The sequence below is a fragment of the Zosterops lateralis genome (assembly GCF_965231275.1).
Source record: "Zosterops lateralis genome assembly, chromosome: 7".
Lineage (NCBI taxonomy): Eukaryota > Metazoa > Chordata > Aves > Passeriformes > Zosteropidae > Zosterops > Zosterops lateralis.
In genome coordinates, this window is record NC_139767.1 from 7,286,441 (window position 1) to 7,304,188 (window position 17,748).

At 37.9% G+C, this 17,748-nt stretch overlaps 1 protein-coding gene across 5 annotated transcripts in view; it reads left to right on the top strand.

The window, feature by feature from the left end:
- GULP1 (GULP PTB domain containing engulfment adaptor 1) overlaps positions 1 to 17,748 on the top strand; it is a 167,556-nt gene that overhangs the window by 122,054 nt on the left and 27,754 nt on the right. For all 5 annotated transcript variants that reach the window (XM_083865456.1, XM_083865455.1, XM_083865459.1 and 2 more), the window contains 5 exons: positions 2,398 to 2,469; positions 12,062 to 12,160; positions 14,322 to 14,459; positions 15,796 to 15,912; positions 16,271 to 16,363. In XM_083865456.1, coding sequence (XP_083721582.1) covers positions 2,398 to 2,469; positions 12,062 to 12,160; positions 14,322 to 14,459; positions 15,796 to 15,912; positions 16,271 to 16,363 — 519 coding nt within the window. The remainder of the gene's footprint in view (positions 1 to 2,397; positions 2,470 to 12,061; positions 12,161 to 14,321; positions 14,460 to 15,795; positions 15,913 to 16,270; positions 16,364 to 17,748) is intronic.

A 17,748-nucleotide genomic window follows, 5' to 3' on the forward strand; every position in this document is an offset into this window, starting at 1 on the left:
CTGATATAATGCTCATGGTGTTTCTATATTCTCTGAGCCTTGGTTGTTTATTTCTTTCGTAACTTACTGAGCAAACACAGAGTTTTTCTTCAGGTTTTGTCAGTCTTTTAAAGTACATTCAGCAGTTTATCTTTCTGTTTAGAAGTCTACTTCTCCCTCCCTTCCATGATCATAAATGGTAATTTCTGGTTTGGGGAACATTACTATAAGCTTTAAAATTCAGTGGCATTTAAAAGATTCCCCAGCTGTGGCAGAAGGTTAATTTGATGCTTACATTTTCTGAGAGAGTAATGTGAATTAGCACAAGGTACGAGCCTCTGGGAAAACTGTATTTGTGGAAGGATTGGTCTGCTGCTGGGATTTACTGAACACAGCAAAGATACCTTCCTCTTTCTTGGACTGTGAGGCAGAGGAGAGAGCTGGAAGGAGAGTTATGGGGAAATGACTGTTTCTTTCTTAGCTTTGTCAGGGCTTGGTCATCTGGATGGAAGTAAGTAAATAAAAAATGTAGGGCAGCCCTGTGCTCTTCTGCAGAAGCAGCTGCAGATGAGGCATGACCTGAGGCATCTCTTGGTGTGTGTGACCCAGTTCTGCCCAAGGCCTGGCCCTAAATCTGTATTGAGAAGTCCTGGGCTGCTGACCCTGATACTGGTACTGCCACTTTGAAAACAGCACGAGGATTAGGAAACAGCCATGGATGAAGCATCTGGCTCAGCTGGCAGCTTCTCCATGGGCAGCAGTGACCTATGCTCTGCTCACTGAGCCTTGTCCACACCTGCAGCTCTTGTTTCCCATGTTTCTATGGGATTCCTGCTCTGTGTATCACATACCTTGAGCTTCTCACAAACTTAGAGCAATTTTACTTCTGCCTCTTGTGCTCTGCCAGGGATGGTGGATATAAGTATGCTTGTGTGGAGATATCCAGTAATGTTGGTGTTTCAACCTTCCTCTTAGACTCTCATCGATCTTACCTACCACTCTGGTGGCTTTTTACTTGCATATATTCACTCATATTTCCCTTTCTGTCTTTGCCACGTGCAGTATCCATTGTGTCCAAGAATCATTCTTCCTTCTCTACATGCATTTTTTGCAGCTATCACTTTTCCAGGCAAGATCACCCCTCAGTCTAAAGCCATCGGAGTTGTATGAAAGACATCAAATCAATAGCAGAGCCTTCTGCTCTGTTATTCCAAATCCTTGGTCTCCTGGCTGGAGAATTGTAATAGTAGAGAATATTGACAGCAGATGTGTGTGGTGTTTTGATTTACACACCGTTGTTTCCAAGGTGGAATGTCCTATTTCAGAGTCAGTAGCAGATGCCTAATGAGCCCGTTCATTATTGGCGGAGCTGCACAGTTTCTTTGCAGGGTGTACCTTGAGCACACTGACTACACTAAATATGTTTAGAAGGTTTAATAGAACTAAAAACTTCAGAATTACTCTGTTTAAATTGTCTGTTAAATTAATGTTGGTAAATTTAAATTCCTTTCAAAATGGTTAGGACTTAAAAATTGTACATGCCTCTGTGTGTCATGGTACTTTGGAGAAAAAGGGAGGGCTTTTTTTTTTTCTTAGTGTTTTTTTTAGCATATACATGTGCATGGTTTGACTTCACTGTACTTCAGTGTGAAAATTGGGCAATAGAAAATCAGTAAGTGTATTACACAGATGGGTTTCAGGCAGGATTATGATACCTTTTGTAACAGTGCAGTAGAATGCAAGTGTGACTGTACAGAAAATAAAAGCATTTCAGTGTACAAATAAAGAAATAAGTTCCCTTTGCAATATTACACTTTATATATGAAAAAACATGTGTTTGGTTTTCATTAAAACCTGAATTGGTAAAAATATGAACTGTAATAGAAACTACTTGAATATGACTCGTGTTTTACATAAGCTGGAGCCTAGTTCCTGTAAATCTATCATCTGGTGGTGATGCCTTGGGAAGTTACTATACCAAGCTCTGAGAGGAAAATCAGTTCTTTTAATTTATCTTACATCTTATATGAATGTTTTAGTGGCACAATAGAGCCAAATGGTTGGCTCACGTTGATTCATGGGATGAATCTTCCATCTATATCTTGTATATGTATGCATATTTTCATTATTTTCCAAAGTGGTAATTTCCTTGTGGAAAAACGTGCTTGAACCTCTAATTTACAGATTTGTATAGGATGTTTTTTTAAAGTCAGTTTTAATAGTGCTAATATTAGTATAGAATTAAATTCTTGTTATTTTCTTGATTAGAAATAGCTGTGTGAAGGTTTTTTATTTATCAACTACTGAAACAATTGCCTTTCCAAAATGCCCTTTGAAAATAATTGGAAAATAAGATTACTCAAGTTGATTAGACCTTTAAATGCATAACTTACTGCTCACAAATTACAATCTTTTCAGTTTCTAGGCAGTACAGAAGTGGAGCAGCCCAAAGGCACAGAAGTTGTAAGAGATGCTGTTAGAAAATTAAAGGTAAGAATTTTTAATAAAACTTAAATGGAATGTACTCTTAACCTCTTTTCACAACGAAGACACTTTGTAGGTTTTCTAGGTGAATTCACTGGCTCTAGAAGTAGTTGCTTTTGCTAATCTCTTTAGTCTGTACGTTCTTCTTTATCATACAGAACACCTGTATGGTCAGGTGTTCTGGTGTGTATGATATTTAGTTGTCTTACAGATAATTATTCAGAAATATTTATAGAGTTTGTATACTTCAATGGGTAAGTCTTGTTCTTTGGGCTTGTTTAGGGGTTCATTAATGCACACAAAGTAGCAAGGATTTGTTTTAGCTGACATCCCAGCTATGGCTAAGAAAATCAGATTTTGCTATTTCCTCTTGGTTACATGTGCTTGGGCACCAAGGGACTTGGTGGACAACTAAAAATATCCGAGTGCAATGACTTGTTGAGGGTTGTTTTCAATTAATGTGGCTTTTCCTTGACTGCTGAGTGAGAGCTGGCGAGCTCAGAGCTCTTCAGACGCTGTGAGCTGGGGCAGGGAATGCTGATTGTTCCATTCCACTCCACTGCCTTGTTCCTGTGGAATTGCTCTGCTTCATGCTTAGCTGCTCTGAGCTATTGGCCCTTCAGTTTGCTTAGATGTGGAAATCTTTCTCCCTACTGTTGCATTTTTCATAAATTTTTTGCAGGCTTTTCATTATTTGTTTAAACAAGTTCCTTGGAGATGGGCAGGAAACGTGGGGAGTCAATATCGAAAGAATTGATTGTGTTGTTACCATACTAAAGAAATGCAGAAAGGAAACACGAGACTACTCATGTAGCTCAGCTTTTAAGGGTCAGTTTTCCCTTGAGAAAACCATCTTTACCAGATGGATCAGTATTCTTATTAAGGTATTGAAACACATTCTTTGCTGCTGTTTTCACTCTACCAAAATAGTGCAGCTGCCTTTAAAGATTTGTTAAGCTGATTCTTAGAGCCTTTTATGCCAAAAAGACTTTATTGTGCTGCAGTTAGTTGGAGTTATTGACTACTTGTTTTCAAGTGGTTTAGGCTAAATTTGACCCTTTTTTTAAGCATTGCAGCATTCTATCAGTGGAAACAAAATGTGTGGGTTTGTGTGCACATTGTGTAATTTGTCTTTATAAAACTCCAGTACCCTTTGCAAAGTCAGCTCTGTGCAGAAATCTGTCACAGTGATATCTTGCTATGGAGCAGCTTTGCTCCTGGTTTAATGGTGTTTTATTGGACTTCTGAATAAACCAAATGCTGAGTGGCTCTGTCTCACTGGTGGTGATGCCTTGGGAAGGCTGACCTGGAACAGAGACTGGACAGAGCCAGAGAATAAGGTAGATATTTACTGAAAGGCCTTTAGGGTGCAAGCTGGGTAGGACAAGAGCCTGGCCAGGGCTACACCCAAGGTGGACTAAGAATGGTCACAAAATGGATGAACAGTCACGAGGTGTCACACTTTTATAAGTTTTAGTCCATTTGCATTTTTGGTTTAATTGTCCAATTACAGCTTCAGGTTGTGAAGTCTCATCCTTCTTGTTTTCTCCCTTCAGTCCACTGTTGTTTGTGGTTTTGGGCCTGAAAGTTGTCCTTGGTCCCCAGCAGGAAAAGGATTTGTTTTGTCTCCCTACTCCGTGAAGAGCTGACTGACATTTAATATAAGGCTCAGAACTGCACCCCTAGGCAGCACAGAATCTGAAAAACATGAAAGCTAAAACCTCAGGCATCAGTGGAACCCCAGGCTGGCCTGGGCTCTTACTGATCGCAAAAGGCTTTGGGTGGGTTCAATTTTATGATTCCATAGAAAAGGATTTCAAACAACTGCTCTCAGAAGTGTGGGCAAAGCCAGAAATGTTGTGTTTATGTGCCACTGGATTGTATAGATACATGCTTTAACTTTCTACACACATTCCCTAAGCAAACCACCTTGGGGATAGAAGTCTCAGTACTTGCTGCCAGAATTACATTATTTTCTTCAAATTTGGAATTTTGGAGCTTAGATATCAAGTATTGCATGTGATCTTACATAATCAGAAGTTTATTAGAGAACTTCCAAAGTAAATAAAGATGACTTTCGGAAGGACTTGAAAAATCTTGGAACGGAATTCAGAGAGCAATGAAAAGGCTTTTATGTTTGAAACAATCCCCAATTAATTAAATACTCATCTGAAGACTGACTTACATTGTGCATCTGTAGTGTTTGAAGAGAAGCCGAGAGGTACTGGATTTTTTTATTAAGCACACATCTGTAGCTTGTTTTTAGAAAATGCTAATTGAAAAATTTTAAGCAATTAAAACAGCTTGGAAAACTAATGTCCTATCAAAAGAAATATTGAAGAAATATAAAGTGGTTTGGGGGTAGGAAAGGGTTTTAGGAGACATGTACCTTCTGATGCCATATTTATATTTTTCAATTATCTGGAATTGTCTTTATTTGCTATGTGATTAATCATAATTTGTTTTTAATTAATATTAATAGCTAGCAGAAAAACAACTGACACTTCCTAATGCTTAGAGCTATTTTTACAAGTGACATGGATCACTCTAATGAGCTTTTGAAGTCACATGCTTCCAGTGATATGCAGACCATGAAACACGGCCACTAGAAAGCATTTTTCTTAAGCCCTCATGGCACCAAACTGTCAGAGTTAAGATTTGATATACAACTGTTTACTTCTCTAAATTAAAAGCCCTTAGCACAAAGATACGAGTTGCCCAGCACAGAAACTGCAGCTGCCGTTCCACAAACTGATTTTTCCCAGCAGATGGAGCTGATGTTCTACAGAAATGTAAAATATCTTGGACAAACTTTTTTGATGCTTCGTTGTACTTTTATCCCAAATACGACTTTTATATTTACTTGACAATTTTTCTGAGACAGTTGCAATTACAAGATAGTTTTTTTTCAAGCACCTATGTTTAATTTTTCTAGAGGATTCTCCAGTGGTTTTAACTAGGTGGGATCTCCCCTTGTGTTTTCCAAGTGCTTGGAGCTGTACTGCAAGAGAAAGAAGGAAGTTGAACAGTAATGTTTTACAACGTGTTTGTTTATTTATTTGTAAGATAAGGTGAACTATTATCATAATTTATTACGAACTATGTTTTGCTTCCAGTTTTCTATTCACGCCTGTTTCTGGAATGAAACAAAAACTCAAGCACATGGCACCCAGGTGCTGTACCCAAACATGCCTCCAGTACTCAAATGTCTACATGTTGTCAAATCACACTTTATTTTATTAAGTGAAATGATTACTTTCCTTGATTAATGAAGTTTGTAACCTCTCAATCAGACTGCAGGAATGAATTTGATCCTTCTTATAAAGTGTTAGAAGGGTTGCCAACGGTGGGAACATGTAGAAAGAACAGCATGAGAGATGGAAGGAGCAGCATAACCAGAGCAGTGGTAAGAAAACTGCCTGGAGGAGTGCCAGGGAGAAACCAGAATAAACACCTGAGTTTTGGGCTCTTTCTTCTAGAGTCTTCCAAAGGATGTTTTTGTGAGGGCCAGACTTAAGCTGTTCGCTCACCCAGCTTTCAACTCATTATCCCTCTTTTCTTCTCCAAGTGGAGTGGACCAGACAAAAAATGCAAAAAGAATGAATCACTCTGAAACCACTTGAAATATTTTTCATCATGTCCTTGACCTCTAAGGATACACAAAGTGAAGAGTGCTGGTTCACACACATGCAGAGAGACTGTCCTGCTGCTGCCCTTAAAGGACCGTCTGTGGATATTGTTCTGAGCTCCCTTCCGTGTTAAAGCTCAGTTTCATTTGTTGTTGAAAGGACAGAGGGGAGAGGAGGGTGGAGTACAGAGAAGCTTTTAATATTGGGATAAAGAGATTTGCAGCCAAGCCTTCCAGTCATGACTGCTCTCCTTGAAGTACTGCAAGAAGCAGAATTTGTGGTTCAGGACCAGTTGAGGACATCCTGAAGACCAAAGCAATTCAGATGAAAGAAGTCAATAAGAAAATACCTCTTTACCCTGCCTCGCAAAAAAAAAACAAACAAACAACAAAAAAAAAAACACCACACCTGCCCCTGCCCCTTCCCCCAAACAAACAAACAAAAAACAACCAGGGGAAAAAAAATCAAAAACTCACCACCAAAAAACCCCAACAAACCCCCAAAACTCCATGCCACCAGACAGAATAACCAAAAGCTGTCAAAACAGCAACAACAAAGCAGCCCACCCCCAAATAAAACACAAAAAATCTGTCAGGAAGTGAGAGATGGAAAAAAGACTGCAGAGTCTTCTGCACTGTGGGTAATAGATGGATGGCCTTCCTCTCAGTCCAGTGTGTGTCTGGAAAATAAAATACAACCCATTCCATAGATATACACTTCTGGATGGATTTTTCCCTGCCCAGATGATTATTGAGAGATTGAATTTTGCATATCAGTGTCTTTACACCCTTTTCCTCCTCTTGTCAGCTGTTTTTCAGAGGCCATAATTTCATCATCAAATGTCCATGAGAGTTTGGGCCATAACAAGACCAATTAGATGACATGTAAGAAAAAGGGCCTGTTGGGTTTTTTTTCAGACATGTTTCCTTATAATGAATGTTGTAATGAAAAAAAATTGAGGCAAAACATCTTCCCCAAGACAGGTTACAAAGCTCTTTCCCAGCTTATCCAATGACCCTGCCCTAAACCAGGACTCCTTTGAGGTCAAATGTGTCTGATTTGTCACAGGTCGCCTGCATTATATGAAGAAGTTGAATCTCTCTTCCCTGGGATGAAGATTATCACCCAAATTGCAGGAACATTGATCTCCTTTTTGATGTCTCAACTATTTTCAATTAAATCTGGAACTGTGCAGGGAGGTGTAAATATTAAAGAGAAGCACATAGTTTTGATTGCATGACTGAAATTGATTTATAGATATATAGAGATAATTAGTCTTAACAATTAATTGTTTAGCTCCATTCCTGGCTGTCTTGAAAACATTTTTTTTTTCTCATGGCATTTTCACTGGTTGTGGTTTGCTAAGACTTGAGGCATAAACACATCAAATTTAATTTTAATAAGACTCTTAGAGTATGCATTTTCCCCTGCTGCTGTGATGAATTACAAAATATATGGGTGTTTTTTCTTATTTTAATTTTTAAAGCCAGGTTAAACCATAGAAAATAGGTTTCTCTGTATCTGTTCCTTTCCGTAAAAATGCCATGAAAATATAACGTTAGTTCTGAAGCAGCTGAATACAAACTAGCCCATCCTACTGAGCTGGACCAAACCTGGAGTTCGTGCCTGAGAACATTATATGTATAAACTAACAGTTTAAGAATTTGGCCCATCGTATCTCTTCCCAAGCCATGCTGTGATTCATTATAATTTTATATCATTGTTCATTTTTATGCCAATGGGAGGCTGCAGATTTTTACCCTCTTAAATAATCTTGTTACTGTGTGAGCTACAAATATTACTCAGTTTCATATGTGTGCTGATAGGAAAATATAATGTTTGTACATCTCCCAAGTCCAGAAGTCCCTTGGGGTCCTCCTTAGGTAGAAGGAATGACTAGAAATAAATAAAAGAGAAAATTCCTGATACCTGACTCAGTGATGGGATTTGCTGTTCAAACCCCATACAAGTTCGGGGGGTGGCTGGATGTGGCATTCTGGAGAATGTCAGATAGAAAAGAAATTGCTGATCAGTATCTGTGTGTTATCTGTTATTGCACAGGACAGTGGGTAGGAAAAATGCTAAGAAAGGAACTGCCACATATTTTCTGAATTAATCTTTGTGTGCCATTCACTGTACCCAGTAAACCTTTGATTAAAAAGCTCATCTGTCTGGGTGTCTGTATGAAAGGGGTTCTTTTGTGATTGGTTCCCTTCACCATTGGCCTGGTTTTGATTTTAGAGAGTGTCTTAAAGTGGGTTTTCCAGCCCTCTGCTAACTTTGGTAAATATCCTGTGAGTTTTTTCTCTGTTTTGTCAACATCTTTCTGCCTTTGAAACCCCCAGATAATATTTGAGTGTTTTTTCACAAGCAGCTGATGCAGTGTAGCCATTGTTGTCATCTTAAGGATCTCTTTGAAATACCTTCCCAGTTTTGGTTTTATGAGAAGGTTCTCAGTTAGTGGAAGGCCTATCAAGACTTCATTCTTCCATCCTCACAGGATAGTCTCCTAAGAACCAAAGTTTGTTGCCACAGGTGGGATTTGCAGGGTTGCTTGTAGGAAAACAACAGGCTCTGTTGGGATGCCAGTCTGTGGTGTTCTGGTTGATGAGGTTCTCTCTGTTATTTGCCCCTTCATCAGTCTTTGTGGTCTGCAAGTTTCGTCTGTAAGGATTTTAGATTTCAGATCATTAGTTTTCTCCTCTTTTTTTCCTCTCTTAGTTTTGTCTGTCTGCAGATTTTTATCAGTAATTATTTTTCTCCTGGTCATTGTTCAATAATGTCATGCTTAAGAAATAAACCCTGCTGGAATACATTAGAAACATATCTTCCCAATGACAATTTCCTGTTTATAACTACATCTGGAGACTAATGTAACTAACTTAACTCATACTTTCTTTCTATTGCTTCACTTTCTTAAATATAATGGCATGTACAAAATGCAGACTGGACAAGCTGCATTTTTTGTAAAATATTGTTCATCATTCATTTCATGTCACTTGAATTCTCTAGTTCTTGAACTGTATTTCTGCTTTTTGAGACGTGGTGACGTGGTGGGGTCAGTTTGTTCACCCTTTTTTTAGAATTGGCACAGAACTGCCTTCTGGAACTTCCTCAGTGTTGTAAGTGTTGACTACTTGGAGCATGCTTTGGCCAGCTGTTCTAAAACTTGTGCAAGTTGTTCACATCACTTACTTTAAAACCTTTTTCTTTAAAACTTCTTTAAAAGCTACAACTGTTTTCATGTAGCTGTTGTTTGAGGCTCTGAGAGGATTGCTGTTGGAAAATCAAGCATTCCATCATCACTCTTAATACATACCATGAGTTTAATGCAGTAAAATGAAATATTATTTGTGCTTTTTCTTCACTACTGCACAGAAAGGCTCATGCATGGCTTGTTTGCAAAAGGACATTTCTAGTTCAGGATTTGTTCAAGATGCTGTTTCAAGTTGAGTTGTGCTCCAGGATTATCTGTTCCGTGGGTGTCTTTCTGAGCAGCATTGAGTGTGTTGGGAATTGAGATATCCAAACTATCTGGGTGATCTTTGGATTTTGTAGTCATTCCATTTAACCTGGCAAAGTGCAGAGTACTGGGACAAGGGATCACACGTGTCCTCAAAGTCCCACCCAATGAAGGGACATCAGAAAATTATAAATCAAAGAGGAAAGCTGTCAGAGTGCAGCTAATGAATGAATGCATGATCTGAAAACTCTCTAAAGACACTTTAGGTTTTATATTCATCTTGGAAAAAAAAAGAAACTGTGCTAAAAATGCAATGGTTGCCCTACCTTTTTCTTCTTTAAGCACAGACTTAAAAGGATAACTTCGCAGTGTAAAATTTAGTATAGATTTTGTGTAGTTTAATGAGTTATTTTTATCAAATAAAACATTTTTCCCTCTGTAGGGAATTTTAATTGCTCTTTAAAGTCAACAGATGTTGGCCAAAATGCTGTAAACCAGCAATTATGATTTTTAAAATTTTATTTTCTATAAAATGTTTTTTAAAAATTTAAAAGATGCATGTGGAATGCACATCTTAATAAAAATACAGGGATTAATGTATATTAAAAGTGTGTATAGCAAGACATGAGTTTGGAGTTAAATAGGTGGATGGGAAAAGGACGTGTTGCAAGAGGTATATACATGATGCTGAAGAGGCAGAACTAGAAATTATATTTTCTTAAATGTCAACTAATGGGTTTTCACTAGTAAGTCCTCCTGTATGAACCTTCATAAAATATTTGGCAAATGACTGTAGCAGTTCTAGATGTTGAAATGCAAAATAGGTATTTCTATTTGAGTTAGTTTTGAGAAGGGCACAGAGTGGTTTGGTTGGGGGATATTTGTTTGGAGTTTTTGGGGTGGGAGAGTGCTGCTTGTTTTCCCAAGTATGTGATACTTATCAGCTCTTGGGGTACAGGAATCAATAATGAAGGGTCTGGGTAAGTCCAGTTACTGTGTGAAATTAATAGGATTAATTATAAATTATTGTTTCGCTATTAGAAGTCCAATAAGTATGCCTTCAAAATGAGGAATAAAATTGGGAGGAAGGGAAAACCAGGTTCATTCTGTGCTTTTAGGGTGTTTCTCCAAACTAGCTAATAATTTGCCATGAATGAAGCTGCCTGTAAGCAAACTGAAATAAGAGATTGACAGTCATATTGTGTAAAGCAGTTGTCTTATGGGAAGATTTTCTGAGTACTAGTTGGAAAAAGATCAGAGCAAAATCCAAACCCTGAACTATCACTTAAATGAATAATTAATTGTAATCAGAGTTTTTAAGGATCTGTGGGAGAGGTGTCAGTTGCCTCCAGCCAAGCACTTCACAATCACAAGGCAATTCAGACTGGTGTCTTCCAGGTCTGATAGGGACAGCACCCTTGGTGACACCCTAGATTGTTGATGGCACCAAAAGCCATTGTCCACACTGACTAATGACACAGAGAATTTGTACTAGTGGGGAATTATGCACCCAGTTTATTCTCAAATGGAAATGTTGAGGATAATGTTTTCAAACATAGAGCTCTAAAGCAGAGACTTCAACTTCTGGCCTTTAGTGGATCATCATCCTTATTTATGCATTTGAAAATGCCATTACATGCTGTCAAAGACTTGACAGTAGAAGGGCAACATTTTGCTCTGGTAACAGAGCAAAATATGGAGCAATCACATGTATTTGCTACAAAAGTTACCCAAATTTAGAGCACTTAACTGTCATGCAGGAGCAAATTTGAGATGCTGTGCTGATTTTACAGGCAGTGTTCACAAGAGAAAGAGAGAAAAGTGAGTGTAGAAAAGGAGATGGAAAAGGATGAAAAATGTGTTGGATAGGACACATTACCCAACCAGCCATATAAAATGCTGACTAACCATCATCTAGTGGGCTGCAGGCAGATAAATTCTGAGAATAGAACAGATCAAGTACTTCTTAGGTGTTGACAACTGTAGTGTTTTCAAGTTGACCCTGCTTAAAATGACTAACGGAATATCCCAAAGGATATCTGGAAGTACCCTCCATGGAAGTGAGTTTAGAAATAGTGGGGTATGGAACACACTGGCATTCCCTGCTCAACAACCAGGCAGCTGCTAAACTGAAAATGTTAAAGTTTCTGCTGCTCTCGGAGAAATCTGATACAAAACCTTCATTGAAGTGCATAAAAGCAGATAAAAAGTTTCAGGAGAACATGCTAAGTAATTTTAAAACACTTCTTCCTGAATTTTAGGAACATTCTGTAGTGCACAGTTAGAAATGTTGGTCTGTGCCCAGCTGACACTCTTGGAATAGTTGGTGTTGTCTATGGGAAGCTTATTGGAGAAGGAATGAAACAGCTTCAGGTGGAGGGAGTTGAGAGAAACTGAGAATTAATAAGAACAAATAAACTTACCATTTAAACAAACAGTTTGTTACAATTTAAACAACTTAAACAAATAAAATTATGTGATTGCTGTTGTGCTTTTTGTGTTGCAGTTTGCAAGGCATATCAAGAAATCTGAAGGTCAAAAGACACCCAAAGTTGAGTTACAAATCTCAATCTATGGTGTAAAAATTCTAGATCCAAAAACAAAGGTAAGAAACTTATGTGGGTTTTTTCATGCTAAACTAGTAAATACTTGTTTCACTAACTTTAAGGTTTTCATTATTTTGTATTTTTTAAAGTATTATAACAAAAGCCATTCTACTGATGGAAAAAATTTTCTAAAATACCATGTTTTCTTACACCTGGGTACCATCCTTCCAGCAAGGTACCTGATGGTCCTGAAAGCACACTGTAGCTAATGTGACATTCAATCTTTTTAATCCTTTCACAGCAGGACTTCTAAAGTTTGAGGAAGATGAAAACAATGAGTGAAATAAATGTTAATACTGCCTATGATAAAAGTCTTTCCATATATATGTTGAATATTGAGATTCTTTTGTTCCTGCTTCTTAATTGTAGAGTAATTGCTGCATTCAGGCAGTGGCCATGCTTCTTCTCAAATGGTAGCTGTAGTTCAAAGCTGCAGATGCTTGCAGCCCATTTTTGTTTCAGATTCTTTACACAACCAGAACTCAACAGTTCACACATAAGCAGAGGGGACAAGAAATATCCCATGTCAACTTTAATTGGAGTTTTTGCATCTTCCTCATGCTGTAGGGCAGATGGGGTTGCTAAACGCCATAACCTGACAAAAACTGTTTTAAAATAACAGTTTGAAATGCCAAAAGATCTTAGCCTTCCTGCAGGGATTAGCAGAAAGCTGTGGGATATATGTCTGGGGGAGTAGGAACATTCTAATCTCTTAGCAATGTTGTTATTACAACTCAAGTAGTAATTGACTGTGAGCAGTCTTTTTATCTCCCCCACTTAGTTTCTTGTAGCTGCATATAAATTTCAATGGAGTTTTCCTACTTCTTTCACAGTTTATAAAATGCTTTAGGAAATTCAATTTCGTGTTATCAGCACTAATTAGTCTTTTTTGCAGTGTTTTTGAAACAAAGCACTTCAGTATGTTGCAGAGGAATATTGGGTTTTAGTCACATAGTGACTATTGATGGCAGTAGGAACAGGAGGCCCGCTCATATATCAGGACTTGATTCTATACTTGGCACTCCAGAAAAGGATTATAGAAAAGTACTTCTGTCCTTAAATGATATGAAATAATTATATGGATCTGTGAACCTCATAGTCCCAGGGCAAGCACACATTATTTTTCCTGTGTGTTAAAGAGCTACCACAGGACAGAGGTTTGGGACAAGGGAGAAATAGAACACTCAGAACAGCTGTAAAACTGAGAAAATGAACTCACTTGGGACAAGGGGAAAAGATTGCCCATAGGGTGCATTTTTTTGGCTATGTGGTTGTGTGCAGAGGGGGCATGGCCTTGTTTATGGGCTTACAGCAAGCTGGGAACCCCAGTGCTGCACAGACTTTTTTTTTTTAATAGATAATAGTTCACATCTAAAGGACATATTTTCCTTTAAAGCAAATACTGCTTTCCCATGTAATAAGCCAAATAAAATAGCAAGAGGAGACTTGTTGAAGAAAAACAATAAAAAAATAGTTGAGATAGTTTATTTCAGTCTTGTCAAGCTCTCACAGCTGAAGAGGATTGCCATTGCAACTTTTTATATAGCTGGAATTTGCTTTTTAATGGAAAATTAAATACCGTAGCAAAAATATCCAAAAAATAATGCTTAAAATTTACTTATGTGGCACCTGAAATAAACAGGTATTTGTATGTCAGATTTATTTCTCGTTATTGGTTAGCAAAGTAATTTTATTTCTATTTTCTATATTTAATGTAGCAAAGTAAGGACTCAAATCAGTAAATCCATTTTAACAAACCTTGGAAGATGATGAAATTTAAAGATGTTGTACACCTGGAAAAAGAACAGATTACATAATCAGGCCCTAAATAAATTGCAGAGGGATGCAAGGCAAGAGTAAAATCAATTTTCTAGAACAGAAATTACTGTCCAAATAAACACTTCCAGATAAATGCTGTCCAAATAAACACTTCCTATTTACATTAAGTAAAAACAAGAGTGTTTTTTAGGAGATGAGTTTGCTAACTTTTGTTACACTTTAAGTCCATTTTCAGGTGCTCTCATGTACAGTAAGGGACATTCAAAAACATTATTGCGGCTTGCCTGCCCTTTGAGGAAATCCAGAGCTTTCCTTTGTGCATTTTTATCCTAAGTGAATGCAGTAATTTGTTAAAAAAATTCCCTTTCTGTTTGTTTGCAGGAGGTCCAGCACAACTGCCAGCTCCACAGGATATCCTTTTGCGCTGATGACAAAACTGACAAGAGAATATTTACTTTCATATGCAAAGACTCAGAATCAAATAAGCACCTGTGCTATGTGTTTGACAGTGAGAAGTGTGTAAGTACTTGGGATGCTCTGCAGGGCTCGAGGTCACTGTGCTGCTTGGGGGTCTGTCTTGAAATGAGGTGGGAATGGTTCATGAAACACAGCCTGCATTTTAACTGGGACACAATTTTCTCATGCCACTATGGTCTCTTGCAACTTAAATGTATTAAATGAAGGGCAAGTCTCTTTCTTCAGTGATCTGAGGTGGTTTTCTGGGGTAATTTCTCTTGCTGCCCAGCTCTACATCCTGGGGGGAGCATCTGCAATACTCTTGGAGAGCAGGCTCCATCCCACCAGGCTGGGGATGTTTGCACAGCTGTTTGCTGTGATTACTGCAGCTCTGGGGCTGAAATACCCTTGCAGGCTTTTCTGCTGATGTGCCTATCTCTGGTTTTAGTGTTGGGGATTTTGTGTATTGTTTGTTTGTTTGTTGGGTTTTTTTGTCATTTTATCACAGCAAGGTCCTCCCTTCTTTGTCCACCCCTTTCCCTGCCTCCTCTCTCAAGTTTAACACCACAAAGCACTCCCAGACAACTCACAGCACCAAGCACTGACATTCTCTGGTGTCTGAGACAGAACAGTTATTCCTTACTGTATTTACTGTCTCTGCTGAAGTTCTAAATAGGTGGTGTATCCATATGTTCAACTTTTATTGGTCCTGCTTTGGCATCACTTGTTTCTGAAACCTTGGTGACCTCCATCAGCTTCCTGTAGGCTTATTCTACCCCCATGATTTTTGACATAGATATTCTGCATTTACTGTATAAACACATCATAGCATAGGATATGAATCAGCACAGAACTAGTAAATTATTATACTTTACACATTCAAATGCAGTTTCTGCAGATTTTTTTTTTCTGGATATATGCAGTTGAAAATAGTTGGGCAGATAAATACTTATCTGCATATTCTAAGTGAGGTTTTATAGTACTCACTAAAGTAAGTGTTGAAATCCAGGTCTAAAACCAATAGGGGTCAAAATATCCATTGGCATGAAAACATTATTTCATTAAATTTAAAAGACTTTATTTAATTTTTGAACAGGCTGTATTTGCTTCAGAAATCATCAGGAAAAGCAGTAAGGTATCTGTGTTTATGGAAATTGAAGACACAATTTATGCTGTCCAGTCTCCTTTCTTTATCCAAAGTATTTTTACGTTCTTTCAAAGTGTGTTGCCAAGGTATTTTGCTGAGGGGTGCTTGTCATGCTCCTTTGGCTTCATGGTGGATGGGGCAAAGCATTTGGATTTGATACATGGTATGAGGTATTTTGTGATCTTCTGAAATTAAAGGAGCTCCAGCAAATATTCCTAATTTACTAATTTCAGTCTTATGTTTTATGTTAAGGCGGAGGAGATAACTTTAACAATTGGTCAAGCATTTGACTTAGCTTACAGGAAATTTCTGGAATCTGGAGGAAAAGATGTTGAAACAAGGAAACAAATTGCAGGTTTACAGAAAAGAGTAAGTTCTGAACTATGTTGTTCTTTTTAAGAGATAAAAAGTACGTGCTGCTGTATTTGTATTACCTGATTTTTATGGAAGCATAATTTCCAGCATTATTCTCAGATTGTGAAGTTTAAAAAAAAAAAAAAAAAAAAAAAAAGAAGTTAACAAATATTTTGTTTTGCTGTCCTGCAAGGACACCAGAAAGCAAGGTTGAGATATGGAGGATACTGAAATTTAATTATGTTTTGTAGTCAGATAATGAGTTAAACCTTGATTTTAAATCATCAGATCTCTGATGAAACATGCTCAGTGAATGCTGTTGTTGAAATCCATGACTATCCCAATAGCTGTTGAATAACCACTTGCTTTGTAGATCCAAGAATTAGAAACTGAAAATGCAGAACTGAAAAATAAAGTTCAAGATTTGGAAAACCAGTTAAGGATAACACAAGTACACGCGTCTCCAGTAAGTACCCAACCATAACTCTGTGTCTGAAGCCATTCTGTATTTTATAATCACTTTTATAATCAATTTTATGATCATTAAGAGCATCCCTGCTGTTCCCAGAGATCACCATTAACGTGCAGTGATCAAGTAACACCTCTGTTGAAGGGCAGTGTTGGATTAACAGTGACATTGTGACGAGGCAGCAGAAGTACAAATTGTGCTCTCCAGCTGTGCCTCTTCCATACATATTTGTTGCTGCCTAAGGACAGGAAATGCTCACTGGAGTAGGGATCTGAATGTGCCCAGCTGAGGGTGAAAAATGGTTCTGCACTGAGAAGATCTGGTTCCTAAATGCTGCCTGGGAGCTCCTCACACCTTTGTCACTAGCACATGGTCACCTGTGACTGACTGTCTGCCTGCCAAGGAGTCCTTAGGTCTTGGTGCTAATGCTGGGTGCTGGGGAAAGAGGAGCAAAGGTGGGCTCCTCGCTGGAAATTCCTACTGCTCTGCAGTTCCTGTAGATGATCAGGACAGGAGCTTGTTTAAATTACTGGCTGGCACTTCCTGACACCTAGGCAGGACCTCCAAAATTGTGGGTTGCACTGTAGACTGGTCCTAATGACTCCCCTCTTCTTGCTCCATCTGCACAGCTTTAGGCAGCTGTGAAAATAAATCCAATTTCTTAATGTATGTGTGGCAAAATCTTAGACCTAGAGGAACTGCTTTTCAGCTGTGCATTTTGGACTGCCTTATTCCTGCCCTGAATGTTCACCAGCTCCCCTTAAATGGATGTTCAAAAATATGGGCAGAGTAAAAGCATATTTGCAGTGGTGCTGACAGTTTCTCAGTAGTGGCTGCACATTCTTTATGTTGATTAGATGGTTGTTCCCATGAGGACTGCCATTTCATTTTACTGAAATCTACTTAGAGGAAAGAGCACCATAAATTATAAATACTGTGTAACCACCACAGTGAACATTTTAAATTATGAATATCTTCTCACTTATGAAGCATTCAGTGATAGGTAATCAATTTTAATGCTAGATTTAATATCAGATTAGTCAATTCTTTCATCTTTTATTTTTCCTCAATTGGGATGGCAGTTTATTTTTATTTATGAATATAATAACTAAATGCATACTTGAATGTAAATAAATAGGCTCTTAAATCCATTGCAATCAATTATTTTCTTTCATTTAAATGAAAGAAATTTATTATTTCATTAAGCAAAAATAATTAAATGAAATTATTAATAATGCTCCAAAAATATCCGGTAGTTTGTGATTTATTGTGTTTTTTTAAGACACTGATGCTGCATTCCATATTAAAGAGTTAAGATGTCAATTTGTTAATTTGCTGGCCACTTGTAAACTCGCCCCCTAGATGGTTTTTTATTGTTAATT